The sequence below is a fragment of the Spermophilus citellus genome (genome assembly GCF_964194105.1).
Source record: "Spermophilus citellus genome assembly, chromosome: 3".
NCBI classification, from domain to species: Eukaryota; Metazoa; Chordata; class Mammalia; order Rodentia; family Sciuridae; genus Spermophilus; species Spermophilus citellus.
In genome coordinates, this window is record NC_138184.1 from 114,980,200 (window position 1) to 115,002,172 (window position 21,973).

Consider the following 21,973-nt stretch of genomic DNA (forward strand, 5'->3'; position numbering starts at 1 on the left):
AGATCAGAGGCTCGAGAGAGGGGCTGGGCCCCAGGTGGCCTTTAGCTCTGCTCGGGTCCCCCACCCGAAGGGGCACAGTGGCTCACCAAACCCTGTCCCAAGCCCCCAAGGGAAAAGCTGCCTGCGTTGGGGTTTGAGCCCTGTGAGCACCTCCCAGGCCTCAGCAAGCGACTGGTGGGACTCGAACCCAGGGCCGTCCAGCTTTCCAACGTCCCGCATACCCACCTCCAGCCAGGGGAGCCAGGCTCCTGGGACCCCAGAGGACTTGGGCCTTGGGCACAGGTGGCAAGTGACTTCACATCCCTTGTCTGCAAGGTCGTAACGACCTGAAGCCCACCCCATCCCCCCAGACCCCTGTTAACACAATGTGAGGAGAAGGTTCTAATGGAACACGCGGAGAGGGAAATGGGTTCAGTCCTGGCCGCGGACTCTGCGTCAACCCTGCTCCCTAAGCTGGCATTGCTCTGTCCCCCACGGGCCCCAGCCTGACGCAGGGTCGGCATGTAGTAGATGCTCAGTAAACACACGCTGAGTGGCCATTGCTGCAGGTCCCTCCAGACGCAGGGTTGACGTCCCCATTGCCCACACTCCCAGGTCCTCCAAGATTCCAGATGGGGAAACGGCTGGTCCTCAGGGTGGGGACGTCCAGCACGAGTGGCAGTGTCCTCTCCATCGAGGACGTCCAGCTCCGTGGGTCACAAACGTAACAGCCACAGATAGCGCAGCCAGCGGGGGGGGGGGGGGGGGGGGCATGCTCCTGTCCTGCTGCCACGTCCATCCCACAGAGAGGCCGGCTGAGGCTCCCAGAGGCAGGGCCCGGGCCGGGCAGAGTGTGCAGGGCCTGGCCAGCTCCTGTCCGTCACTCCCCGCAGCTCCCCTCCCCCGCCTGGCCGGCCCCTCAATGAGCCCTTTGTCCTCGAGGGGCTCAAAGCTCTGAGGATCCCTGGTTGGGACAAAGGCGAGGAGGGGGCTGCTGGGGTGCCCAGCGGGGGCTCCAGACTCTGCTGAGAAGAATGTGCTCCTGGGGGTGGGGTCTCCATGGGGCCCTCCATGGGGGGACAAAGGCCACAGCCACAGTGCATGCTGGCCCTACCCTGGGCAGTCCTCACGGACCCCAGCCCTACCCACCCGGCCAGACCTGGAGGGTTCCTGCCCCAGGAGCAGGGGACACAGGAAAACCAGCCCCCCCCCCCCCAGGATGCTCCTTCTCCTGCACAAACAGCTGCTCGGGCAGAGTCAGCCCCCACGGCCCCTGGTCAGCAGGAAGACCCCCGTTGCACTCGGGCCTTGAGATCCTTGACTAATCTTTTTTGGGGGGCCCAGGGAATGAACCAGGGGCCCTCAACCACTGAGTCCCATCCCCAGCCCTCTTGTGTTTTATTTAGAGACAGGGTCTCCCTGAGTTGCTTAGGGCCTCGCTAAGTTATTGAGGCTGGCCTCCTGCCTCAGCCTCCCAAGTCACTGGGGTGACAGGTCTAATCTTTTTAAAAATAAAGAGATTCGGGGCATCTTCTGTGTACCTCCCCTGCCTCTCTGGGGACAGATGGGGCACCCCATGAAGCACTGGGGCACATTGGGGCTGCCACCTGTTAGGTGACCTTCTTTCTTCTTTCATGGTCGGTGGCCCCAGCCCCTCTGAGCCCCCTCCTCTCCTTCTGAAGGCCGCCAACAGCAGGGATTTACGGAAATACAGGGTCCGAATTCTTCATGTCACAAATCAGGAGACCGAGGCCTGAGATGTGTTGTCCTTGGGCTCATGAAGTGCAGGTCGTGGGGACAAGTTTGAGGTCAATGAAGTGGCCTGCCCTCTCCAGGAGGAAAGACAATGTGTCCTATTCCTAACACGACCGTTTACTGAGCACCTGCGAAGGCGTGGGCACTCGGCTAAGAAGCCCTCTGCAAACACGAGCTCTTTAGTTCTTTCAAGAGGTCGGTAGGAACTGAAGTTCAGAGAAGTGCAGTGATCTGCCCCAGGGAGCCCAGCATTCCCCACGCTGTCCTTCCTCCTCCATCAGCGGCCCACGAGCCCCACAGGCGCAACTCAGACATGGCTAGTGTGGCGCTGGGTGATGGAAAGAGAAGGCGTAGGACCGGAGTTAGGACCGGGGGTCCCGGGTGGGGGTGTGAGACCCCAAGTGACCCCGTGAGTCATGGCTAGGTGTGGCCCCCTGTAAGTGCGCGAGGAAAGGCTGACTGCTTCTAACCCAGGGAGACTGCGTCGCTCCTGTGGCGGGGTCATGCTGGCTGTCCCACGGGGAGGGGGTGTCACTCCCAGGGTCACCTTATGTCACACGAGAGCCCCTGCGGCCTCAGGGAAGCCACACCGTGGGGCCCCTGGGCCACGGAGAAGGAACTTGGGGGACCTCTGAGAGCTGACAGCAGCCCCGGTCACCAGCCAGTGGGAGGCCAGGGCCCTCGGCCACGCCGCCCCCAGGAATGCAGCCGGACTGTGCTTTGTCCCCTCTGAAACTCACCCACAGGCTCAATTCTCCAGGGCACCTGCAGAAAGGTAGCTGGCCCTGGAAATAGTCAAGGTCACAAGGGTCACGGTCCTCTCAAGGGTTAGTTCTGCAGAGCCTGGGTCAGTCACCACGAGATCAGGGCTATAACGTGGGTTCAGCTTCCTGCTCTCTGTGTGACCCCTCTGGTGGGCTTTCCTCCCATGGGATGCCATCCACCATGTTGTGACACAGTCATGAAGCTCCACCAGAGGCTGACTGGACGGGGCTGCCCGATGTTGGATGTGTGGCCTCCAAAGCTGTGAACTAAATAAACCTTTTTACTTTATCAAGTTTCCACCTTCAGGCATTTTGCTACAACAACAGAAAACTAAGACAGTAGCAACAAAAAACGAATAGACTGAATTTTTTTATAACTTTATTTTATTTATTTCTTTGTATGTGGTGCTGAAGATTGAACCCAGGGCCTCGCACAGGCTAGGCGAGCGCTCTACCGCGAGCCACAACCCCAGCCCTGAATTTTTTTAAATTAAGAAAATATGGTTAAAAATTATTTGTATTCACATATTAAAGGTGTATCTAAGCCATTATTTCCACATGTACTCAATATACAGAATTTTAATTGTAATTAGTGGAATATTTTATCCTCTTATTTCTTCGTACTAAATCTTAGAAAGCCAGTGTGGTCATCATACTTACAAACATGTTGCAGTTTGGGCAGCCGCATCTCAAGCACTCAAGGGCTACAGGGGGCTGGTGGTGACAGAGGGGACCGTGCAGGGATGGACGTTTAATGGACTCTAACTCTATGCCCAAAGCCTCCCCTCCAGGCAGTTTATATGCTGGGTTGAACAGAATAAGCTCCTCTTCATCCCCCAAAACCCTACACGGACGTGATCTGCCAGGGAAACCTTCCTTAGGCCTCTCACGTGAGTCTCTCAGAGTCCTGTACCGTGTTGGGCACGTTCCCTGCAGTGTTTTTTTTTTTAATTTTAATTTTTTTTTGAGGGGGTACCAGGGATTGAACCCAGGAGCCCTCAACCCCTGAGCCCCATCCCCAGCCCTATTTTGCATTTTATTTAGAGACAGGGTCTCACTGAGCTGCTTAGAGCCTCGCTGTGGCTGAGGCTGGCTCTGAACTCGCCATCCTCCTGCCTCAGCCTCCCCAGCCGCTGGGATGGCAGGCGGGGGCCACGGCACCTGGCTGTAATTAAACTAATGAGCGCACTCGTTGCTGCGGCAGAACACCTGAGGACAGCGCCCTAAGGAGGGGACTCTGCCTCGCAGTTGGGGTGCGGGCTCCGTGGGCACGTGGCAGAACCTCATGTGGGAGGGCCGGGTGAGCAGAGCTGTCCCCTCATGGCCGCCAGGAAGCAGAGAGCGAGAAGGGGTGGGGACAGGAAGTACCCCTGCAGGGACCTGCTCCCACCTCCCGAGGGTCCACTCCACTGTGGCCGCCTGCGAGGCCAGAGCCTGCACCCAGTCACCTCCCAAGAGCCCCTGGGAGCCGGACAGCCCGGCCGTCAGCACAGGGACCCTGGGGACAGTCCAGGGCCCAAGTCGAACAACCAGCTCGGAGCCGTATCAGGACCCCAGGGACACCTGCTGCACCGAGTGGCCCTGGGGGGGGGGGGGCAGGGCAGAGCGTCACAGAGGAATGAGAGCTGCCAGCCCCTACCCCGACAGCCGCCGTGCAGGCCTCAATGTGCCACTGTCACCTCCACCCGTGTTCCTGCCTCACACTGGCATCAGGGCCCTACAGGAGCCCTCCAATGGCTGCGGGCTGGGGAGGAGGGAGCAGCACCTGTGAGGATCATGTGGGGTCAGAGGTCAAGCTGACTCAGAGGCCACAAATCAGGCAGCTGATGAATGTCCTGCCCGGAGCTGGGGTCCCCTGGAACACACTTTGAGAAACACCTGGAATGTTCAAGAGGAGGACAGGGAAGGTCCTGTGATGGCCTTGAGCCTGGGACAGAGGGCGCCAAGCTGAAGGTAAGGTGGGTGGCAGGGTGGGCATGGGCGAGTCCCGCTCCAGCAGGGCCTGGCGGGCCTCCTGGGGAGCCTCAGCCTCGGGACCTCTGGGGTGGACCAGGGCCCTGAGCTGCTGGGCAGGGCCCCCCACGGAGCTGCCGCCCAGCCTGAGCTCCGCTTTAGAAACAAGAGCATCGAGACCGCAGTCCCATGTGTCCTGGAGCCTGGCCGTTGGCAGGGGAGGCCGCGTCCAGGGCAGGACAGCCCAGCCCCAGAAGCCACCTGAGCCCTCTGAGGTGCTCCCAGGGGAACAGCCTGGGCTTCTGGAGCCTCTCCTGTCTGCAATGTCCACACACACTGTGTCCTGTGATGACCCCATGAGCTGGGCCTGTTTCATAGATGGGGACATGGAGGAGCCAGAAAACCACATGACCTGCAGGAGGTCACCCAGCTGAGTGCTGGAACCCAGAAGTGGGACTGTCACATGGTACAGCACAGCCACCAAGTGGCTTTCCCTGGCCCCCTCCCTCCCACACTGTCAGATACCAGACCCAGGTGATCCCACCCCCAGGGGACTCTGTGTGACAGCTGGAGACATTTTAGGTTGTCCCAGTAGTGGAGGGGCGTGCTGCTGAGATCCAGTGGGCAGAGGCCAGGGATGCTGCTCACCCCAGGAGTCAAGAAAAAAAAATCATCAGCCACATGGGGCACGCAGGTCATCCCAGTGGCTCAGGAGGCTGAGGCAGGAGGATCTCGAGTTCAGAGCCAGCCTCAGCAAAAGTGAGGCCCTAAGCACCTCAGCGAGACCCTGTCTCTAAATTAAAAAATAAAAAGGGCTGGGGATGGGGCTCAGAGGTTAAGTAACCCTGGATTCAGTTGCTGGTACCAAAAAAAGAAAAAATAAGAAGAAAAAGAATCATCAGGCTCCAAATGTCAACAGGGGCCAAGGAGACCAACCCTGAAGTGACCCAATGTGCAGCAACGTCAACACACACACACCAGGGGAATTTGAAGAATCCAGCGGAAAGGGGGAGGGGAGAAAGGCAGCCCCGCCCACAAAGGCTCCACACTCACCATTAACGTCATATTTATTGTTATTTAGCTGCTCAGGAAAACATATACAGGTATATACAATCTGCATGAATACGGAAGACCGCACTTTACATTAAGAAAAAAATAACACTCAATTCATGAGCTATTGTCAGTCTTCCAACCAAGCATCTCAGAAATGAATTTTTCTTTTAAAGAGTCAAAAAAGACGACAGGATTGCCTAACACACAGCAGAGTCGAGTCTCCTTATTTTACATGTGCAATAGGAACAGCTCCCTCTCCTTCCCGCAGAGCGCCGGGTGCAGGCGCGGAGTCCCGTGTGTTTTCGTCATTTGCTTTGATTCTTCCCGTGAAAACCAAAGGACAGGAAATGACATCCTTTTGCTTAAGGCTGTTCGAAAAGCTGATCCGATCTGGGGCCCGTGGGGAGCAAGGACGTTGGAAGCTTCCGAAGTTTCTAGAATGGCAAGGACCACAGGCTGATGGCCACGTGCGGGCGGCCGGTGGGGCCAAGTCCAGGACACAGGTCGGGAGACTCCGCTCCCCGGCCTCAAGCCATCAGGGAGAACCGCTCCTGTCTAGAACCACCACCTGAAGCTCTCCAACAGCTGCGCAGCGGACCCCAGGGGCACGGAGGTGGTGTGGCCCAGCACCTGGCTTGTCCTGCAGCCCGTGGTGGGGACAAGCCTGCCCTCTGCCCGCCACTGCTTCTGTCCACCCCTGTGGCCAGGGCTGCCCTTGGTCAGAGGGCCCAGACCCCAGCCACAAGGGCCAGCCAGGGAACGAGGAGGAGGGACAGGGGACACAGAGGGTTTCCTGGGCTCTTCTCTCCCTTGGCTGAAAAGTTCTTTGAGATAAACAATGTGGGCATGGTATGGGGCCTCAGGCCACTTGCTAAAGGACACTGGATCTGTAAACTCTGGGGACCCCACAGGCAGGGGCCTGGGAGGGAGCATTTAGAAAACTCACTCGCCAATGAAAAACTGAAATAAAAGTGAGCGTCACCATCTGAATGAAGTGATGTCACGTCGCTTCTCGTCTGACCCACCCTGGAATCGGTGTGCCCCCCCACCCCCAGAATCCCAAACGCTTTTCACAAGGGTCAGCAGCACCCCAAGGTGTCCGTCTGTCCCTGCCAACATGGGCCTCCAGTGACCGCCAGCGTCTGCCCCAGTAGAGGCAGTTCCCTCCTGAGACACGGGGACATGGCTCTAGTTTTAGAAATCAAATCAAAAGGGGGGGAAGGGAGTCCAAGGTTAAAGAACAAAAGGCCTGGATCAGGCTGGCAGCTGGCAGACCCCTGGAGAAAGGACCCGGACTCCAAGCCAGGGGCCCCATCATCCTCCCAGGACTGGCTGGGGGGAACAGGAGCAGAGAAGGGGACACACCCAGTCCCCTAGGTCCCCAGGAAATGCCCAGCCAGGAAAGAACAAAGGCTTCCCCTCAGGCACCTGAGGTCCCTGGGCCTGGAATGGGGGCTGGGGGGGGGGGGTGTAGAGACCAGAGGCCTGGAAAAGGAGAGAAAAACCTCACTGCGGGGCCTCCTTCCCAGGGCAGCTGGGCGCACCCTCAGATCCAGGCGGGGAGGGCCAGCTTCCAGCAGGACAGCCAGACTGAAGATGAGCCCGGGGTCCAGAAGTGTCTGTCGGAAGGAAAATCTCTCTATTTTCTTAGGGAACAGACAAAACATAATTGCAGGCGGAATACCTAAGGGGTATGACTTGTTTGGCTCCTGTCTGGCTGATGACAGTTGGGTGTCAATATATAATATTGCGATGACAATCCTTCACCCGGCAATATTCCAAAAGTACTCTTCTCCAGGATTTCCATTTTAATAAGCAGTGAACAAAAGGGGGGGGGGGAGATGGGGGAGGGAGGAAAATAAAAGAGAATTTAAAAAAAAAAGGAAAGCAACTCTTGTCTTATTACGAAATAACAGTACTTGGACACAGAAGCTTCGGGGATAAAATAAAGGAAAAAAAAAAGAGGTCATCTAAAAGGGTCGGCCAGGGTTACAGAGAAACGGGGAGCTCTCTACAGGAAAAACCAAGGTGGAAACAGAAGTGGGCTAACTGGGCAGGGTTCACACTGTAACACAGGTGGCAGTTTCTTTAAAAAAAAGAAAAGAAAAAAAAAAAGAAAACTTTTGAGGTTTTTTTAATCCCCTGCCCCTTTAAATCAACCCTTTCGGGTCCATAAGCCACTAAGCGGGTACCAACCTCGACCAAAAAAAAACAACCCAATCGCTCAGCCATAGTGGCCCTTTCCTAACGGGGTGGGGACAGGTGGGGGGAGGGGAGGGCCTGGGGGGGGGGCTCTGGGCGACTCAAGTGAGGGCGGCCACGAATGTCCCGAATCGGTTGGAGATGTCCGAGTGCAGGGACCGCCAGGTGGGCACGGAGGCGCGGGCCTTGGCGTCCCCCACGTCGTCTGTGCAGTGGACGGACAGGCACTGCAGGTGGCTGCCGGGCTGGGCTGAGGCCTTGCTGATGGCGTCGTGGGCTGTGGAGGGAGAAGGGAGAGGGCAGATTAGTGGTGGGCGTGGTTCTGGGGGAGGGAGGTCGAGAAGAGAGGCCGTGCCTGGGCCTCGACTCCGGGCAGAGATGGTCTGGGGGTCTAGAGGTCGTGGCTGGGAGGCCGCAGCTCCTCCCCGCCGTTGGGTCCCCGTGTCCCCCTGGGAAGTGGAATCCAGCAAGATAAACCCGGGAGTCTCCCAGAGCCACTGACACAGGGGGGTGGGCGGGCTTCCTGGAGGAGGGGCGTCTAAGTGGGGGCGGTGAAGGACGTGTAGGAGCTCGCTGGACCCCGCCCGCGGGCGGAGGCGGGGCTGGTCCCAGTCCAGAGCAGCCTGTCCTCTGGTCCTCCAGACGGACATTTGCCCGGGGCCTGATGGGTGCTGGAAACGTCTTAAGCCAGGGCCCACTGCAGGCCAACCCTGGGAAGTAAGGAGGTCACCTCGACTTCATAGAGAAGACACTGAGACACAGAGGACCGACCTGCGCGGGTCACGCAGGGGAAATGCACAGCACCTCCCCAGGGGAGTGGACAGGATGGGGAGGGGCCTGTGGGTGCCCAAAGGGTACAGCCAGGGGCAGGCAGAGGCCCAGAGTCCCCCAACCCCTGGCTGGGCAGGGCCCCCACCCCACAGCTTGGAGACAGGGTGGGACAGGTGGGGGAGCCTCCTGGGACACCTGCCTATCTTTCATCCCTCCCTTCTTTGGGTTTAGCCTTCTGACTCCAGTTTAGGAGAACAGGAGTGGGCAGCCCAGAAAGGCACAGACACTTTCCTGGAGACACACAGCTCCAACCCAAAGGCTGAGAGACTTGGGTGCTAGCCCCACAAAGGGACTCGAGTCTAGTCCCCTCCTCTGAAAATGGAAATGTCCACCAAGTGCACAGACCTCTTTGAGTGTACTAGGTGTTCACAAAAAAGCGAAGGGCATTCCTCAGAAAGACAGATTGTAAGCCGGGCACAGTGGCACCTGCCTGTCATCCCAGTGGCTCAGGAGGCTGAGGCAGGAGGATCTCGAGTTCAAAGCCAACCTCAACAACAGTGAGGCACTAAGCAACTCAGTGAGACCCTGTCTTTAAATAAAATACAAAATAAGGCTGGGGATGGGGCTCCGTGGTCGAGTGCCCCTGAGTTCAGTCCCCGGTACCTTCCCCACCCCCCAAAAAAGGCAGACTCTGAAGCCCTCAAGGCAGCAAAAACCAAGGCTAGACTCCCTACCAGCATCGAGAAGTACCATCCCCAGCTGCTGTGTGAGGGAACTTTACAGACCAACGATGAGGAAGACCGTTCATCCTGTGTACCCTGAAAATCCCCTCGATCTTCTCCTCACAGACCCCTAGAGACCACAGGTCACCATGATATCTGTGAGACATGCTCGAGGCAGAATCTGGAGGCCATTCACACCTTAGTGTGAATCAGACCAGGAGCACACAGACCTGCGAGTTCTGAGGGTGAGGTGGAGAAAGAATGGAGCAGAGTTTGGGGGGACCTTGAATTTACTGTTGTCCAGTGACCAGTGACCAGCGTCAGATTATTCTCTTTTTTCAGAGAGGGCACATAGCCTGCCCAAGGTTACGCAGCCAGGAAGGGACAGGAAGTTTCATTTGATCACAGACTAACGGTGACCGTCTGCCTCAGGAAACGTGGAGAAGGCTGGGATTGAGGATGGCTTCAGGGGACACCCAGACACTGAAGGCCACGGCCCACGCACCCTCCACGCCACAGGCCGACCCAGGGCCTGGGCCTGGAAGGAGTCGCTGCCGCCCAGGCTGCCCTCTGGGATTAGGCAGGAGGCCTCAGCCTACAGGGAGGACCCTCCCAGAGGGACAGACCCACGCCAGGCCAGGTGTGACTCACTAACTGGGTTGGGGCCCCTCCCCGGAGGCTTTGGGACCTGTGAGCTGAGAGGGGCCAGGCCTGGGGAGAAAGGATCCTTCCTCCCTCACGCCATGGATGAGCCCTTACTGAGGAACTACTATGTGCCAGGCAGCACTCCCGCCCTGTGGATCGAGGCAGAGACACGACAGACACAGGCTTCGCCCTCCCCCTGGAGCTGATGACCAAGGGGCAGTGCCAGACGGTCACAGTGAAGTCACAGTGGCACTGCTGTGTGTCAGGGCTCCACCACTGTCCCTCTCTGGTCCTCAGCTGTCTGGCTCTCAAGTGGCGATGACCTCATCCCCCTTGGGGCCTTGTAACAGTCTGGCAGACATAGCGGTCCCCAGGTAGGGCGGCTGGAACTGTCACTGGGGTCTGGGAGGGCCACGAGGCCAGGGGTCTTTGCAGCACCCCGCTTCCTGGGAAAGAGGCCTGGTGGGATTTCCTAGGCTGCAAGATCTTCTGGGGGTGGCTGAGCGCCTTGGGGACCCTCCACGTTCACATCCACTTTACAGACAGGAAACTGAGGCAGTGACAAGACCTCAACGGGTCCCCACCCACCTCCCTTGGTGGAATTTCCCCAGCAGCATCGGGAAGGAGGAGTCCAGAGACTCTCGTGGCACTAGGTGACCCGGCGCTGGGGCCCAGAGAGGGTGAAACATATGCCACAGAGCATGGACCTGGGACTCCCCCAGCCTGGGCCCAGGAGGAGGGAGCACCACGGCAGCCTGGTGTCCACAGGTGTCCTTAAGGGAGCGCGTGGTCGTCGGTGAGCTCCGGACACCCCAGCAAGACCAAACCCATCCTCCGGGGACTCGCTCCAGCGGGGACCCAACACGCCCTAGGACGGTGGCCCCTGGGGAGGCCGATAAATCAGTCCCAAAGAAGACCCTCAAGTCACAGCCTGCCCCAGTAGGGGAGAGGCCCCGGGTCCCCAAGCCTCAGGACGACAGGCAGCCGTCCCTCCCCCATACCAGCACCAGAGACAGAACCGTCCCTTGCAGAGTCCCTGGGGCTGGGGATGGCCCCAGGCTGTGGTACCAGTGCTGGCAGACACCAGGGCACCCAGCGGGTATTGTCACGTGTCCCACTTGGTCACTGCCAACTGTGGCTGCAGAGGGGAGGCAGGGCAGTGCCCAGAGCCCTGCGGTGATGTGCGTGGCCCTCATCCCCACTTGACAGACTGGAAGACTGAGGCACCGGGTGCAGGTGGATTCCCCCCTCAAGACCCGAGGCACCCAGGCCAGCGGCTCCTGTCCACAGACCCCGGTTTGCTCATCTGTCACTTGGCGGTGGCAAGTCTGGGCCCAGCTCAGGACAGCTTGGGGTCAATATAAAAAAAAAGCTGGCACTGACGGAGTGGGTCGGTCCCAGAGGCAGGGACCCCTGGGGCCTCCCCCCTGGGGCAGCGTGGCCCGAGGGGCCTCTGGCGGGTGGGGACAGATGGGCCAGACTGCCCAGCAAGGACAGCTGTCAGGACCTGTATCAGCCAGGACAGGCCGCCTGTGTCCCGTGCCCATGGTAGAGGCCTGGAGGTGGGCTGCCCTTACTGTCCCTCCGGCCACCAGCCCCAGGTCAGATGTCATCTTGGGCACATCTTGACCCCCAGTGGGGACGGTCACCTTCACCAAGGGGAGGAGAGAACGGGCAGCAGGTGCCAGAGGTACTTGTGGAATAATCAGTGGCCCCTTTTCTCCCATGGGGTTCAAAAGTGACAGGGGCCACTGTGTGTGCAGCAGAGGCCTGTGTGCCTGTCGCCACAGCTCCAGGGCCTGGGTTGGGGGGAGGTAACAGGCCACTCCGAGGGATGAAAGCGCCGGGTCCAGGTGAAGTGCCGCAAGCTGCCGGCCAGGGTGGCCGAGGGCAGGGGAGGGCACCTGCCACCACCTGGGGACACTCGGCTGTCCCCTCCCTTCTTCAGGCCCCCACGGTGGGATCCCAGGTTTCCCTCTCTGAAAGTCCACCACAGAGCCGCCTCGGTTTGGGTGACATGCGGGAGCTGGGGCCGGGGACAGCCACCCTGCCACCCTGGGACCCTCGGGCAGGGAATTTCTGGCCCAGCCACCTTCTGTCCCTGTGCCCACCAGGGGGATGGCCAAGGGTGTGGAGGACGGGGACAGAGTGACCAGTGCCTTGGGCCAGCTGCGAGCCGGGGCCACATCGGGGTCCCCCTGGCCGCTGTGGGGAGAACTAAATGAGATAATAGAGGCCAGGCCCCACACAAAGGTCAGGGCCCCGAGTCCCCAGCCCTCAGCAGCCCGGCTCTGGAGATGGCCAGGGCTGGCCCTGCCGCTTGGGGCACTTTCTGTGCTGGCAGGGACTGAGGCCAGGCTGAGTCCCCGGGATTGTTACTGAGACTCTGCAGCAGCAGCGGGGCCAGGCACCTCGTCTCCTCCAGATGAGTTTGGTTTCCCCTTTACTTGGACCTGGGAGGGGACTTCTGTGACAGGTGTCACTCGGCTAGCGGCTGGCTGCTGGGACTGGAAGTAAGGCCCCAGGATGGAGGCCACAGGGCTGGGCCAGCTCCTCTCTGGGCCTCCCCAAGGCCGCTGCACACACGCCTGTCCCCAGGCCCCAGGCCTCCGTGATCCCTCGCTGCCCCCATCCTCCTGTGTGACCCGGGCGGGCCTCCGGAAGCCAACCAGAGTCCTCTCTTCGGCTAGAACCTTCCATGGCTCCCCACTGCCCTCAGGGTGAAGCCACAGGCTTGGCATGACCTCCTTCCTCCCCTCTGCCGGACTCCTGCCGTCCCATCTGGCGGCCACCCTGGGGGACACTTCTCCAAAGCCCCTGGGTGAGGTGCCGTGGCCCCGCCCCTGGCACGTGGCCCCGCCCCACCCGTGACGTCATGGGACCTGGCTCTGCCTAGTCCTGGCCGGAAACGCTGCTGACCCAAGGACAAGGTCTGAGTCAGGCCCCGCCCCCACAGGCCACCAAAGACAGAGAGCCCCCTGGGGTCTGCGGCGTCAGGTGACCCGGGTCTGGACTTGGTCCCTGGCGCCTTCAGCAGCAGGTCGGCCTCGGGCTTCCCTCCCTGAGCCTCAGCTTTATCCCCGTGAAATGGGTAAGGGCCCCCAGCTCCTGGCCCAGCGACACCTGGTCCGTGGCGCCAGCACATAGCAGGTGCTCAGGAAATAGTGCTCCGGTCCTCAGGGCTCCGTCCCAGACCAGGCTTGTCTTTAGTGCTGGGGGTGGAACCCAGTCCCCAGGACCCCGCCTCTGTGGGTGTGGGGTCCTGAGCAGTCACCCCCAAACCCAGACAGTCCTTCTGCAGAACCCGTGACCCTACAGAGGGCCCCAGGGGACATGTCCACATTCAGCCCTAGCCCCTCCCTCCTCCGAGCTGCAGGATGGGGCCCGGGGGTGCCTTGGGCTCAGGGGCAGCAAAAGCAAATCCCAGCCGGACGCTGGTGGCAGACCAGGGGTCTCCACGGCCACCAAACAAGCAGGAACACAGCGATCCCATGACCCACGGCTGGGCTCCGCCTGCCCCTGCCCACACTTGACAGCTGGGGGCAGCTCTGACCAGAGCTCAGAGGCCTGGGTTCAGATCCCGCCCTGGACCCCACAGGCCTGCCGCCCACCAGCTCCACGGTCCCAGGCAGGTCGACCTGCCAGCCTCAGTTTCCCCACCTGCAGAAAGGGCTGGCAGTCCCTCTAGTAAGGGCCAGTGGAGCCCAGGGGGGGGCCCTAGGACAAACGCCTATGTGACTCCGGACTGTCTGCTTCCTGGCATGCGGCAGCCACCAGAGAAGCCTTTGTTCACTGTTTCCATGAGGGACATCCTCATCTCGGTTCTGTTTCCCACTTGCTGTGTGACCTCAGGCAGGTCACGGCACCTCTCTGGGCCTATTTTGTCTTCTCTAAAAGGCCAGGGGGTGGGTGTCTGTGCGACCCCCTGTTCCTTTGGCGCACTGCAGTCTTACCCTGATGTAGGCAGGGGCCTCCCAAAGTGAGGGACCCTGAGACATCTCGGCCCTAGTGCAGGGAACCAGCACCCACACCCCGAGGATCAGAGACCCAGGGACAGTGGCCGGAGCCTGAGTGACACCCCATCTGGGCATCTTGCAGGGGCCATGCAGACCCACAGCAGGCCCAGGGGACGGCCTCCCTCCAGCCCAGCCCTGCACCTGGGTCCCCTGGCGGCTCTGCACTCTCCTGCAGGTGACAATCTCCGGCCACACCCGGCCAAGCCAGGGGACCACCTCCCCCTCTCTCTGGTCAACAGTGACTTTCTTTTAGGACAAGGGCCCAAGGCTCACAGATGGCATGGGAAGGAACCAGGGTCACCCAGCAGCTGGGTATGGACCCTGATGAGCCTCAGTGCGTGCATAGCCACTGTCACCGTGCAGCGCAGGCCTGGCTGGGCTCCTGGAGAGCAGGCCCGGGCGCCCTCTGTCCCCCGTGCAGGCTGGCTGGGAGGGGCCCTGGGCCGTGGCAGCCGGTGCTGGCCGCTGGGCAGGCCCAGGAGCCCCCGAGACTGATCCAAGTTGACCGGGCTGCGGGCAGCTGTCACTTGGACTGAGCTGGCCCAGGGCTCCGCGGGGAGAGCATCAAGGGCAGAGCGGAGCTGGCCTCCTGGAGCCCAAGGCGGACAGGACACGGTGGGGACTGAGGGCTGGGGACCTGCCCCGGCCCCGAAGGAGGGGACGCAGAGGGCCACGGTCCACGGAGTGGACAGAGGGGCGGGTGGCCTCCAGGGGCCTGGAGCTTCCAGCCATGCAGCCAGTGACCTGTGACAGATGAGGCCTGCGTACCCCAGGGCCACTCATGGCCGGTGCGCACCGAGACGTGACGGCCCAGGGCAGCTGAGCGCCAGCCCCTCCTGCCTGCACCGTCCTCCCAACACGACAGGAGACGGCCCAGCAGGGAGCCACTGCTGCCCAGGCTGGGAGGGGAAGGCCGGGCCTCAGGACGAGACACAGGGATACTGCAGGCCAAGCCTCAGCATGGCTCTGGATGACACAGTAATGGTAGCTGCCACCCAGGGTCACCAGAATCATTCTGAGACCCCATGGGCAGCTCAGCGACTTCCCACACCCTATCACACCCAAGTCGCCCCTATGCTGTTAGACACAGTGCTGAGCTGCATTACGCAGGACGCTGTACCTCTCTGAGCGTGTAACCTGGAGCAACTCAGCACCGGGGAGGCCTCCCCAGGTTCCCAGGATGCACAGCACATGAGCCGTTCAGCAGACGGCTCCCCGAGCCACCAGTCGCTGCGCTCAGAAACAGCCCTGGGCTCCCCGGGCCCAGGCAGGGAGCCGGGTCCCCCAAGTCTGCTGTCACTGAGCAGCTCTTCCGGGCCTGGGGCTGGGGTGGCTGTTCCGGGGGCTTCGGGACTCATTCCCCATCGGGGGCAGCAGGGGCTCTGGGATGCCACTCAGCTGGTGACCCCTACCAGGGACACCACCTCTGTCCCTCCATGTCCCCCCACACAGAGCATGTGACCATGTGACCCATGCATCACATCAGCGAGTCCTCTCTGAGGGTACAGGGGGGTAGACCGAGGCCCAAGGAGGGGTGCAGATGTGGCCCAGGTCACCCGACAGTGACAGACGGGTGGAGGGACAGCCACCTGATCTGTGCTTCAGTCTCCTCAGCTGTGAAATGAGATCACAGGCCCGCGGGGCAGGGCTGTGGCCCAAGTGACAGGAGACTATTAGCAATGACAGATAAGGATCACAGCCGACACCCAGCCCAGGTTTTTCTCTGTCCCACGCTAATCCCCAAGGAGACTGGGAGGCAGACTCCTCTCAGCCGCCTCTCAGCCCCATGTCACAGATGAAGAACCTGTGAGGGTAGTAGACCCCAGCACACAGGCCAGGCCGGCCCACTGTCTGCCTCTGCAAATAAAGTTTTATTGGAACACAGCCAAGCATTTTCTTTGTGGCTCTTTCCACCCAGTTGAGGCAGAGACCGTAGGCACTGCTCAGGGTCTTTCAGAGAAATAATGGCTATGTGAATATCTGGGCACCCTGGGACCCAATCAAGTTGACACAAAAAATTAACCATCACTTTGTATAAATCTATCTGCTCCCAGGCCCTGGACGGAGGAGGCCGGCTGAGCCTGAGCCTGAGGGTGAGAAGTGGTCATTGGCCCAAGTTCCCCTGAAGAGGAAGCAGTCCTGGGTACCCAGCAGGTGCTCAACACATGCTCCTGGAATGTGACGATTTGCACCATGGCCCTAAGGGACCCGAAAGGTCCTATGGCTCACTCTGGCACGGGTCATCCTTCTTGAGCTGCCGTGGAAACCTTTCTAACCTCCTACTTAACAATCCATAAAATATGAAATGTGGGTGGGGGAGGCCTCTAGAAATCTCTTAAATAATAATGATTCCGGCTGGCACCGTAGCACATGCCTGTCATCCCAGCAGTCGGGAGGCTGAGGAAGGAGGATTGAGAGTTCAAAGCCAGCCTCAGCAATGGTGAGGCCCTAAGAAGCTCAGTGAGACCCTGTCTCTAAATAAAATACAGAATAGGGCAGGGGATGGGGCTCAGTGGTCGAAGGACCCTGAGTTCAAGCCCCAGTACCAAAATAAAAAAAAAAAAAAATAATAATAATAATACCACCACCACCACCAAGATGTGTCCACAAACACAGCACAAGAAGGGCGGGTCTCTGAGGCCGAGCAAGCCTACCATGCTGGGCCACAGGAGATAGGTGGGGGTCCTGAAGCCTTTCATGGCCTCAACTCCAGTAGACAATGACAGGCTGGGCAAGCCTGGTAATCCCAGGGACAGCCTGGGATGCTCACGGTTGAGCTGACTCACCCCCTGAACAGCCTAGGAGGGCCAAGGTGTTGCAGCTGGGAAATGGCAGGGCTGGATTTTCACCTGGGTCCACATGAGTCCAGAGCCTGTCTGTGTCTTTTTAACCAGGCCCAGGTTCTGCCTGGCCTGGAGAAGAGAGATGGGTGGAGCAGTTGCAGCTATTTTGGGCTTAGAAGGAGCTGGCTGGTTCCATCCATCACAACAATGGGGAGGAAGCCCCAAGGCTGCCGGTGTTGCCCCTCAGCCCCTCCCCGGCTTCTGGGGAAGGGGTATGCCTGCTACAAACGATCGCCACTTGATCAGACTGTGCTCTCCTCTCCAGCCCCAGAAAACCAGCATGAGACCCTGCCAGAAGCTGTGTGACCTCAGGAGCATCACTTGCCCTCTCTGAGCTGCCATCCTCTTTATAAGTGGCAGGAGAGCTGACTGCCAGGATTGTGACCTGAAGAGTAGGTGTTCCCCACCCCAAGTTCTCCTGCGGACTGCTGGGAAAAGTGCACTCATCCCTGCCCTGGGGGTGGAGAGCGTTGGGAGGTGCTGATTGGCTTGGCTGAGTGTCAGCGAGTTCTGGCGTTGACCTGGAAAGGTGGGGCGTGGGCTCCGGCAGAGAGTGTGGGAAGAGGCGGGCGCAGGGGCGGTGCGTTACTGAGTCAACCGGCCTCACCCCCAGGATCTCCCCAGGACGGGGCACCTTTGGCAACGCCCACAGGCAGCTCTGGAGGGATTTCGGCCCCTGTCTCAGGAGGGTTAAGACCAGAGACTCTGCTCCCAGGCAGAGGTCACAGCCCTTGTCCCTGGGGTCCGGCAGGACCAGGCCCAGGAGACCAGGCTGGGGGCGCAGGCGCATCAGGGCAGAGACCTGTGCGGCCCGACCGCCCACACCAGCGCTTGGTCCCCGCTTCACCAGAAGCAGCACACTGTCACCAAGGGGGTACACTTCTCCTGCCAGCTGTCCTCTCTACCTGGGCCACCTGTGTCCCTCCTCCCTTCACCTGGCGGCCTCCTGCCTCGGGGCTCTCCCAGCCCCCCTACTGAACGCTCAGTCCGTCGAACTTGCAAATGTCCTGTGGCCTGCTGCAGCTCCCACTGCGGCCCTGGCAGCTGCCACACAGGTGCCCGCTACATCCACCCCCAGGGGCAGGAACAAACCCCAGGGAATCTCTAAAATGGCCAAGATGCACAGCACAACCCCCAGGCCTCCAGACAGACGGACAGAAACTTCCCGGGAGACCGTGGCATGGGGCCTCCCTGGAGGTCCGCCGACCCTGTGTCCCCAGATTGACCAGGACCGAGAGGTCTGTCCACACCCTGTCCAGAACCCGGCCGGGCCAGCGGCCTTCCCATGAGAGCTGGAAGCTGGAATCCTCCCGGTGCTTGGGGCCCTGTCGTGACCACGAAAGCAGACGGCGGCATCCCTACAGGAGAGGGGACCGCAGCTGACCCTCGGCCAGAGCCAGAGATCCCGCCACTTCGTCCTCCCTGGGAAGGAGGACCCAGGGAGGCCCCTCCCCCAACCAGCACCCCACCCCGCCCCACCCCAAGCAGACCTCTGGGAAAACCTCTGGGGTGAGTGGAGGTCAATTCCAGGTGTGAGCATCAGCTAAATGACCTCCCCACAGCCCTGGCGCCCTCTGGGCAGGAGGAGCCGGTTGGGTGGGGCCTTGGCTGGGTTTGTTTTGATGTTGTCCTTAGAGAGAATCAGGGCACTGGAGGGCAGTGACCTCACCCTTTCCCAGGAAAGGGACCACAACCCAGACCCATCCTAAGCACTGCAGTCTTCCCTTCAGGGGGCGGGCGTTGTTCCCTTTTAAAGGTTCAGAGAGGTGGGTGACTTGCCCCCCATCACCCAGCACAGAACAGCTGACTCAAGATACAGCCAAGTCAATTTCCAAGGCCTCGTCTTCTTTTGTTCACATCAGAAACAGGGACAGGGTTCAGGTGGGAGAGAGGGAGGAAAGAATAAAACGCACTCCCCACCTCCCCTCTCAGCCTGCCCACTCTGCACCTGGAACACGTGAGGCCACTGGGGATGAGATTCCCACATACATGTCCCCTGAAGGCAGGATCTGATGCAGGCCGGACCTCACCCACTTGGGGTCTGAGCCCAGGCATCCAGGAGCCCTCCCAGGGAGGCCTGGGGTGCAAGAGAGACTGCGCAGAGCCCGCCCACCTGGACAAAGCCCGCCCACCTGGACAAAGCCCGCCCACCTACACAGAGCCCGCCCACCTACACAGAGCCCGCCCACCTGGACAAAGCCCGCCCACCAGCAGAACCCTCCCATCTGCACAGAGCCCGCCCACCTGGGCAACACCCCTGCAGAGGCGGGGCCAGCTGCCTATGGGCGGGGCAAGGAGAGCTTCCTGTCCCTGTTGCCAAGCAACAGCTCCCACCCAAGGCCCCACCAGTCGGTGTCCCAGAACCCCTACAAGCCCAGGCTCTCCAAATGCAGGCCTGGGGTGTCCGGCAGCGCAGCCTCTAGCACGGGTGGCTTTTACATTTTGAAATTAAATAAAGTTTAAAATCAATCCCCTGCTCACAAATCACTGCATTTCAGGGGTTTGACAGCTGCATGCGCCCAAGGACACCGCGCTGGGAAGGGCAGGCGGAGGGCATTTCTGTGCTCGAGGAAAGTTCTGGGGATGCGCTGGTCAACGCCAGTCTGCGGCAGTCGCCGGGCCACCAGGGCTTTCTTGCAAAAGGCAAACTTTGTCATTTCAAACAGAAGGTTCCGTGGGCGGAGGTCTACTGCGGGTCGGGGGAGCCACAAAGGACAAAGTGCCCAGCAACACGCACTTCTCCTGGTGCCCACAGCTGACCCGGCTGAACAACTGCGGCACCGGCCGCTCAGGAACCCGCTCAGCCTGGCTCCTTCCCAGCGACGCTGCAGCCAGAGGGCTCTGATCAACCCGGGTGAGCGCCTGACCTTGAACCTGTGGTCTGACCTAGTCCAATCACAGAGGGGGAGAAACTGAGACCCAGAGAAACAGCGACCTGCCTGAGGACAGAAGACGGGTCAAGGCCAGGCCAGGATTAAAACTCCTGCCCAACGCCCCCACCCCCCACCCAAGTCCTCTCTGGCCAGCACAGCACGTGCACCCATGACCCTTTGCGACAAGACAGAGCCAACACTGGTGGACGGGGAGACACCCGGTCCAGCAGACAGGGGGTCGAAGGGGGCCATTCCCAGATGGAGAAACTGATGCTCAGGCAGGGATGCAGGCTCCCAGGCCAAGGTGATTTCCAGCACTTCAGTTGCCAGAGAGGACCCTGGAGCCCTCCCCAGCAGGCCCTGGGGTGAGCAGAGAACCCAGGGGGTTCAGGTCCCACTCCTTTCTTTTCCCAGCTGTGTGATCTTGGACAAAGTGCTTTGCCTCTCTGAACCTTGATTTTTCTGCGATGTAAATAGTAGTCCTGCCTTAGGCAGAGAAACACACACTGGGGTACAGGATAGGCTGCCGAAGGGGATGGTTATCATCATCCTTTCAGGTTAATACACAGCTGTTTTTAACTTCCTCTTACACAAACCCATGGAAGGTTTTTGGTTGTGCGGGCTGGGACAGGAGCCCAATCTGCCCCACCGCAACTGTGGACTTGGGGGACTCTATTTTTGTAGCCCAAGAGATAAGAATTTTCATTTGACATTATTTAATGGTTGAAAAGTAGGAAGGCTGTTTCATAACAAATGAAAATTACATGAAATTCAGATTCTGGTGTTCCTAAGCAGAGCTGTGTCAGCCACGACACACCCGCCCCGGTACACTGCGGCCTCGCCTGCATGACCAGGTCGGGGTTAGGAAGCAGTGACAGAGACTCGGGGCTGAAAACCCCCAGATATTCACAGCCTGACCCTGGACAGGAAGATGCATTGGATGGTCAAATTATCCCCGTTTCACAGCCAAGGAAAACTGAGGCTGAGAGGGCAAGGGTGCGGCACAAGGCCCCACAGGGAGGGGGGCTGCTGGGGTTCAGACTCTGGGCTAGGATTCCACGGCTGGAGACCCAGCGCTGGGCTCTCTCAGAGGCTGTGGACCCAGCTCTGATTTGGGTCACTTGCAGAAGGGACTAAGTCCAGCACTCTGTGCTGAGTCCCTCTGGTACATAGGGACAGAGGAACGGTGCTGCCAGGTCCCCAGACCAGCCCTCCCTGGAGCTCTGTGCCCTGGGGAGAAACCGCTGCTGCGGGCTTAAGCCCCGTGTGGGGCTCCCAGGCCAGGACACCCCCGTCCCCCACAGCAGCCCCGCGGAGGCCCTGCCGACGTCCCCCCACCGCCTGGCTGGGCCTCAGCAGAGAAATTGCCCACGACTAATTAGAGTGATATTTAATTCTATCACAGATAATTACATGAAATGGAGCCGGCTTCTACCTGGAGCACTTTGTGCTCCTGCTTTGGAGGAGCTGGGGAACCCGAGGTGTTCAAGGACCCGCGAGCGTGGCAGCTGGGACAGAGTCATCAGGTCACAATGACGGCTGGCACCTAAGTGGCACCCACTGAATGCCTAGGGGCAAGGTCCACAGCTGGCCACGCCACTCCACCTCAGGGTGGCCTTGCAGGTCGGTGGGCGGCCCTGAGAACAGGGCTCGGTGGCCAGAGCCGGGTTCTGGTTGAGGCCCTGCCTGGTCATTTCCTAGTGACATGAGAAGCCAGCTCACCCCGGGGGGCCTCAGTTTTCTCACCTGTCAAATGGGAATAAGGAAAATAAATGTCCCCAGGAGTCCCAGGGAGTCGGCAGCCCTGTGAGGCTCAGCGTCCTCAGGGCGGCTGGCGGGCTGGGGCTTCCAGCCTCCCCTTGGAGGCTGGGTGGAGGACAGTCAGAGGAAGGGTTTGGGGAGGGCCTAACTGTCCCAGCGTCCCCAAGGAGACCCCACACAGAATCTCCCAGCCACGAACAAACAAGGCCCTGAACAGGCCAGAAACCCAGCCCCCACCGGCCCTCCAGGAGCCCCATTTGGGGACACAGCTCCCCAGGGGCACCAAGAAGAAAAGGGGGCCCCTCTGTCCCGGCTGCTGCCAGCCCCGCGAGGCCCAAGGGGGGCCCAGGGCCTCTGAAAGGCGGCCGGGCGGGCGCCTCAGCTGTGTTCGGGTGGCTCTGATGAGTTCATTTTACCGCGACAGAATATTAAACAGCTCCCGGGAACAGATGCTGGGCTTTGGTCTCCGAGCGAGGGAGACAGGCCGCGGGCCAGCAGGGCACTCGAGCTCCGCTCCGGGCAGCTCCGGGCCTCTCGGGGCCTGGCGGGCCGCGTCATCAGGGTGACCAACGGCCCAGAGCCTCCGTGGCCTCGGGCTCGCTCTGCTGGCTCTGGGGACCGAGTGGGGCACCAGTG

At 60.2% G+C, this 21,973-nt stretch overlaps 1 protein-coding gene and 1 long non-coding RNA gene across 3 annotated transcripts in view; both read right to left on the minus strand.

The window, feature by feature from the left end:
• Positions 1 to 5,500: 5,500 nt before the first annotated feature.
• MN1 (MN1 proto-oncogene, transcriptional regulator) overlaps positions 5,501 to 21,973 on the minus strand; it is a 40,072-nt gene continuing 23,599 nt past the window's right edge. The window contains exon 2 of the mRNA XM_081286129.1: positions 5,501 to 7,983. Coding sequence (XP_081142255.1) covers positions 7,808 to 7,983 — 176 coding nt within the window. The 3' untranslated portion in view covers positions 5,501 to 7,807. The remainder of the gene's footprint in view (positions 7,984 to 21,973) is intronic.
• LOC308644667 lies at positions 13,077 to 19,681 on the minus strand. Of its 2 annotated transcripts, none has more exons than XR_014021070.1 (3): positions 19,500 to 19,681; positions 18,959 to 19,442; positions 13,077 to 18,921 (listed from the first exon to the last, which is right to left on the minus strand). It is a non-coding gene; the product is annotated as an uncharacterized lncRNA (long non-coding RNA). The 2 variants fall into 2 exon arrangements; XR_014021071.1 differs by having other exon boundaries at positions 13,077 to 18,816; positions 18,893 to 19,442.